At 39.3% G+C, this 6,879-nt stretch overlaps 1 protein-coding gene across 5 annotated transcripts in view; it reads right to left on the bottom strand.

Moving 5' to 3' along the window:
• SPATA22 (spermatogenesis associated 22) overlaps positions 1-5,249 on the bottom strand; it is a 15,301-nt gene extending 10,052 nt beyond the window's left edge. The window contains exons 1-3 of one of the 5 annotated variants that reach the window (XM_019634660.1): positions 5,148-5,249; positions 3,696-3,810; positions 1,794-1,922 (exon numbers count right to left, since the gene is read on the bottom strand). In XM_019634660.1, coding sequence (XP_019490205.1) covers positions 1,794-1,922; positions 3,696-3,738 — 172 coding nt within the window. In that variant the 5' untranslated portion in view covers positions 3,739-3,810; positions 5,148-5,249. Of the gene's footprint in view, positions 1-1,793; positions 1,923-3,695; positions 3,815-5,147 lie in introns of those variants that run through there. The other 4 variants (XM_019634661.1, XM_019634663.1, XM_019634665.1 and 1 more) reach the window with 4 other exon arrangements.
• Between the last annotated feature and the right edge of the window lie 1,630 nt (positions 5,250-6,879).

Genomic DNA, 6,879 nt, shown 5'->3' on the forward strand with positions numbered 1-6,879 from the left:
ATACATATATATTCACTTATAGTTGACATACAATATTATACAACATCAGCTTCAGGTGTACAGTGCAGTGATCAAGCCTCTACCCCATCTATGATGTGGTCTCCCTAACAAGACATGTGACCATCTTCCCCATTGTATTTTAAGCAAAGGTAATAATATCTTTTCCACAGTCAATCCTAGTATAGTACCTTGTACTCTGCAACATGAATTCAATATATCAATGATTCTTGAAGTTTTCTGACCCCAACCCACTGCAAGAAATACATCATAATCCAGAATATATATAGGTGTGGTGTGCATGTGTATGTGAGAGAGAGAGGTGAAGGAACATAACGAAATTTCACCATCAGTTCTTATCCTTACTATGTGTGATACCCTCTGATATTTTCTATTCTACTCTAAACTCTACTTTATTCTCTTCTAGTTCTTTTTAGAAAGATTGGTTTCCAAGCCTATTGGATCAAGACAAAATTTTGAAAAACACTGATCCAGTCCTATCTCTTATCTAATATTAGAATCTTATTATATCTCTAACAGATACTAATCTTAGTCAGAGCTTGCAGAGTTCAGAGTGCTTCAGGAGGATGTGCATTTCCCTATGAAGCAGCTCAAATTGTTGTTATTTTTCAAGGTCAACATTCATGCTATTTATAAAAATATTTTAAATGGTGGAGAATTTTTAAATGATGGAGGATAGCCAGATAAACACCCACTTATGCATATCCATGTGAATTTTTTATCCATAAAAGTCTGAATAATATAAAATTCTTACTTCAAATTCTTCAAATGTGGAAGAAAAAAATAATTATAGATTTAGAAGTAGATTAAGATCTGTGGTTGCACACTGGGTGAAATTAACAATACAAGTATTGAGAGAGATATTGATTTTAAAATTCTAGTTGTATACAATCCTATTAAAGATTTTATAAGTGTGCCCCCCAAAATGTAAAAATTTATAACCAGCATGTACCAAGTTTATTTCAGAATGGTGCCTGTCCATGCCTTCTTCTGGAGAGAAGTAAAAAAGTCAGAAAACATTAAGACCTCCCAGCACCCACCACCACAGCTAATTGTTTTAGAGATGAGAGGCCTAAACATAAAGCTAAACCAGTATTTTAGTGACCTCACATAAAAATATGAGCTGAACCAGAGGCTCTGTCTCTAAAATTTCAATCAAGAGATATAGAGGGCAGTCAATGACGGGCTCTGAGAACTAGAACTAAAAGGTTATGTTAACTCCCAGCAATGGCAATTTATTATAGTTAATGTAGTAGTTGAAACTATAAGAGAAAGCCAACTGGATGAGAGAGTAAAGAGCCAACAAATGAAGAAAGGCAAAAATGTTATAAGAAAATAAAAAAAAGACTAAGGCCAAGCACTAGAAGCTTCTACCCTTGCTAAAGTCTCTTTTTTTCCCTTTTTCCTGTGTTCCCATGCACACTTATCTCTATTCCTGAGGCAAGCTGAGTTTCTCCATTCTTTAGCACCAAATGTCTAAGTCACAATATCCTTATGTGTTTTGAAAAAGAAAATTCTTTGCAATGCAGGTTACTAGTTCATGAGAACAAAGGCTCCAGATCTAAGATACTACATTTAAATGCTAAGCCACCCTTGTAGACAAGGAAACTCAAACTACTGTACTGGAATGTTCAAAAAGAGCCAAGTAATCCTATATTTGGATAGTGGAAAAAAGAAAAATGTAAACTTTATATTTCTATTATAATAAAATAGAAATGGTAATTTTCTAGAATCCTAGTTCTTATTTTCTGAAAGTTTTCACCTTATTTTCTTACCTATTGGTAGAGGAGAGAAATCATAACTGTCAGAAGCAGTACTTATACCTGGATCATTTTTAAGTGGATTGGAAGTTAATGGTTGTCTATTCCTCTTTTTCTGATTGAACAACGGTACAGGCAAACAGCCTAAATTGAATATACCAATAAATTAGTACATAATATGAAAATAGATCTAGTTATAGAATAATTGCTAGGATGTAGTAATGCACAATTTGAATTTGTCTACTGCTATTTGTTAACTTTATATTCATTATAAATATACTTATATATCTTTGGATTAATTTTTACATTCTTTATAAGATTCTAGATAGCCTCATTTGTTTCTCTAAAAACTCCTTTCTTGTTCTACATTAACACTGCCTTCATTTTTCTTGTTTAAAAGTAATTCCCATCTCCTCTCTCATCCCCCAACGCTTTGCAAATCCACTTTTTGTTTTCCTTATCTCCTCCTTGTGCTTGCTTATTATCACATCAACTCAAGGGGATCCTTCAAGAACAAAAGCGGTGAGGGAGAACCAGACTTTGACCCATGCTTTCCAAAACTGTAACCATTCTTTGGACTATGGTAGCACACCTTTTAGGGTCATGGTTCTCAAATTTTAGTTTGAATAAGATTTATCTGAAACCATGCTTAACATGCTAGTTCCTAGACCCCATTTTCATGGATTTCATTTTAATAGATTTGGTTTGGAAGTCAAAATTCTGTAATTTTAATAAGTACTCCAGGTGTCTGTAATGCATATTTTTCGTGGAACACTTTGAAAATGTCTTAAGAGTGACAACATCCAATCCAAATGAGAATAAATACTACCTCCATACTCTTCAGATAAGTGACCTGGGATCTCAAGTCAAGCCAAAAGTCAGAATTTATAAATAGTAGAAACAGAAGGGATCTCAGAGAAAAAGAGGTCCTAAAAGCTTGTACATTGCCACAATGGAAGGACCTAGATAGGACACAAGCTTCCTGTTTCTCAGTTCAGATATCTTGCCACTATACCATACTCTAGATGGTCCACCAAAACTTGTACTACAGGAGAATACAGACTTTGTGATTAACTATCTGATGGGAAAGGCTGGGAAAATGATGTGGGTTCTGGAGTCAGACCTCCTGGGTTTGAATTACAACTTCAAAGTAGGTTTGAATTACATACAACCCGAAGTATAAACTTGGACAATCTCCTTAAACTCACTGTGCCAGTATGACATATACTGAGAGGCAGGATAATAAAGTGATTAAGAGCATGGACTCTAAAGCCAGATTCCTAGGTTCAAATCCTGGCTCTGCCACTTTATAAGTTACTTATTTAACAACTTCTTTGTGCCTTAGTTTCTCATCTGGAAAAGAAGGATGATGATAATAATGCCTAACTTAGAGGATTGATGTAATCATTAAATAAATCACTACATATAATGAAATGTCTAGAATACAGTACATTCACCATAAATAATAGCTATTACTATTTCATTATGCGTTATCACCATTACCCTGGTTCTCTTCATTCTTGTCCTCTAACTAATAAATTGGGGAATCAGAAATACTAAGGAAAGCTGTTAGGGAGACAGAAGTTCCTCTGGAAATACTTTAAGTCACAAATATTATACAAATGAAAAACAAACCTATTTCTTCGTTTTCAGCCTAAAAGCACAGAACAACTCAAGTACATAGGGTTTGTAAAAAGAACACTAGAGTAAATCCAGAAAAGTTTGATTTTACTCCCACCCTCTGTCACTAAATGTTTTGCCTTGAGTAAGTTATTTCCTTGGACCTAAAAAGTAAAGAAGCTATACAATATGTTCAATCTTTTATAAAGTTCCTTTCAAAATCCTTCACTATAAATTATACGTTTTATGTGATATATACAAAATATACAAAATTTAAAAATAAAAGTTGTTCAATACCTGCTGTACTTCGAGTTGAATTTTCATTTAGGTTTCTCTTCATTTCTTTCAATATCAAAGTCTGTAACTTTTTCTTTAGCACTCCAACTTACAACATGAAGTTATTTGACTAAACCTTCAAAGAAAGAAATTTGTAACTCATGTATCAGCAACAAAATCAAAATTTTAACCTAGTAATTACTGAAATTGAGGTTTAAAAGTATGGTTTCAAACCTGATAATGTAAACACTTTACGGAGCCTTTTGCTTTCCGAGTAAGAATTTAGAACATAAACCGTTTTCCCAACGCTGTTTGAAATACATTAGGACTGGAGTGGTTATAACCTTGCTTCCTAAACATATGCGGACTTTCACACAGTCTTTGTAATTCGTTTCAGAACTAATGACCCACAGGAGAATAATTCTGAACCAGATTTATAAAGAGAAAAATGGACTAGAACATTGGCAAACTTATATGCTTACAAGGCCAGAGAAGAAACATACACAGTTCAACTAACCACGTGAGACTATGCTGTGTCTCACTTTAAAACGCTGTGCAGATCATCTGTTTTGGCCATTAGTTTGAGATCCCTGGATTATATAACACCAAAGACTAAGGCCTCACTTAGTATCCAGAGCAACTGAAATAAGTTTCCGCTCCGTTTCTATAACTTCAATGAGTGAAACAAGTTTTTTTTTTCTTTTATCAAATTTCTGCTGTCATTTTTTCTATGGCTAGCCTCCTAATATTATTTCAATCCCAATTTACACTACAATAAACGCTTACCTATTGTGTGAAAAGGCAAGATACAAACCTAAGTAAGACAATTTCTGCTCCCAAGTTCACCACCCATTGAGGCTGGAGCACAACTAAGTAACAATGCAAACCACAGTGAGGTAAATATTAATTTCCAAATATCGTTTATAGAAATAAAACTTGGGGGACACAAGAGCAGTAAATGCCTCTGCTTTGTTTCCACATCTTGGGATTGTCGCTGGACCTAGTAGGCCCTTTAGAAAATATTCTTGACGCCCTTCTAGGAACCAAAATAGAGGTTACGTGACTTTTTCTCAGCACAGAAATACCAATACAACTCACATCCTAAACCCACAGGGGACTTAAAGGACTATTATGTTTCTGAATTATCTTGCAAACAAAATAAAAGCGTAACATGCTCCCTCTGGACCACTGACCCTGTGGCAGGGACTGAGTTACATCCCCCCATCCCAGCTTCCAATTGGACCTGAATCGCATTAATGTCGTTAGGCGGCATCAATGTACGAAAATTTTGTTCAATCTGCAAACACGCACGAACGCACAGAGCCCCCAAAGGCCACTGCCTCAGATGGAGGCCCGGAGGGCCTATTCTGGCCCTTCGTTGCGGCCGACAGGGGTTCCAGTCAGGGCTCACTCTCCCTTCCAATGTTCTCCTCACCCAGGGAACGGAGGCAGTTTAGAAACTAGTAAAAACACAGTCTTTCCCTTCTTGGCCTTCCTACCAACAAAACACGCAACTTTTGCCCTCAGGTTCCCTCGTTCCGGCCAACCGTCGCGGACACAGCCGAGTCAACTACCTCAGGCGTCCCGGCCTCCGAAAAAGCGCGGGAAGTCGAGCCGTGCGCACGCGCACCTAGAACCTGCGCACGCGCGCCTCCCCCTGAACCTACCCCCACCCCACCTCCACCCCGCGCAGGCGCAGAGGCCATGCCTTGGGGCATGTGCGCAATGGTGTCGTCCCTTGTGATGGCAGGGGGGAAAAAAACATATGTCCCCTCTCCCAGGAACGATAATGTTAACGTTTTGAGATACAAGGCACAGGATGACTCTCCCTCTTTAGATTTTGCCCAGAGAAGGAAGAGCCTGTTCTAGTTACTGATGAGGCAGTGGCAGATCTGCCCAGGGGTCTCTGCCCCAGCTTTGTCAGAAAATCGTGCCCAAGGTTGGTCGTCCAACCCTCTGCCCAAACCCCGCGGTCATTGCATCAGTCTGCAAATGCTGGTGGTAACCTGGAGTGTGCCTAAAAGAAAACGACGCAAAGGCCACCGGCCTCGAAACCGGGTCACAGGGGTCTTGCTTGGTCTGGCTGAGTTTCTGAGTCAGATGAATCAGGGAATTAGAGTTGCCAGAAGGCTGGTGGGAGAGCTGAGGCTTGGGTTTAAATGACAGCCCTGCAAGGCAGAGACTAGCCAATAAGGCAGGGCCAGTGCGGTGCGAGTTCAGGGGGCAGGAAAGGGCACATGGGCCTCAGGGACCTGAACCGGAGAGGAAGCACAATGGTGCAGCGACTCCGAGCTCTGGCCCTCTGGCCACCAGATGGCTGCTTCTTAGTTCTTTGATCTTGGGCAAGTTATTTATTCCTTCTAGACCTATATTTCCCTCTTCAGTAAAACGGATACAATATTTACTTAATTGTCCTAAAAGTATTAAAAGAGAAAATGAACAGTACTAGCACACAGTAAATGCTTGATAAATGTTAGCCCTTATTTAATAGCTGCCATTTATTGAATACTTACTAAAGGCCAGGGTTAGTAATTCTAGTTCTGTCTGGGTTCAAAGACCATACTTTGTTGTTACCATGTCTTCTGATCATCTGAAGACTGGGATAGGTGAAGGGAAGAGGTGCAGAGGGTGTAGAGATACAGGGAAAGTTATTAGTAAAGGCCGAGAACTATGTAGCCATGAGACATAATTGTAGTTTCTTTGAAGATTAGGTCAAATAAAGGAGAGTGTTAGGAGATAGGATTAGAGGTAAACTGAGACCAGATAATACGGGACCTTGAATGCCAAACTTAGGAATAAGCTTAAAGAAATAGGGTCTTCATTTAACTTGGAAAAGAGAAGACTTCAGACAAAATATCTGAAAATACTTATTCATCATGGTTCCAGAGAGAACACTTAAAAAGTTAATGATGGGCCAGCCGAGTGGCACGATAGTTAAGAACTGGCTTGGGACACCAGAGAGCCCCGGTTCGGATCCAACATATAAGGGCCAGTGACACTGCCCTCCGCAGCTAAGATGCTGAACAACAGCTCAACCTGGAGCTGGGATGCCGTGAGTCGCTGGCGACGGTGTAGGCTGCAGTCCCTGTGGCAGTGGGTTGCCATGGGCTACCGTATGTTGCCAGCAACCAGTGTGAGCAGCCAGCAGCCGCAGTGAGCGGCCGTCCAGAAGCCGGCGACTGATATGCCTCTCCTGGGAAGAGCG

Source organism: Hipposideros armiger, unplaced genomic scaffold, assembly GCF_001890085.2.
Source record: "Hipposideros armiger isolate ML-2016 unplaced genomic scaffold, ASM189008v1 scaffold_1792, whole genome shotgun sequence".
In the NCBI taxonomy this organism is placed as follows: domain Eukaryota; kingdom Metazoa; phylum Chordata; class Mammalia; order Chiroptera; family Hipposideridae; genus Hipposideros; species Hipposideros armiger.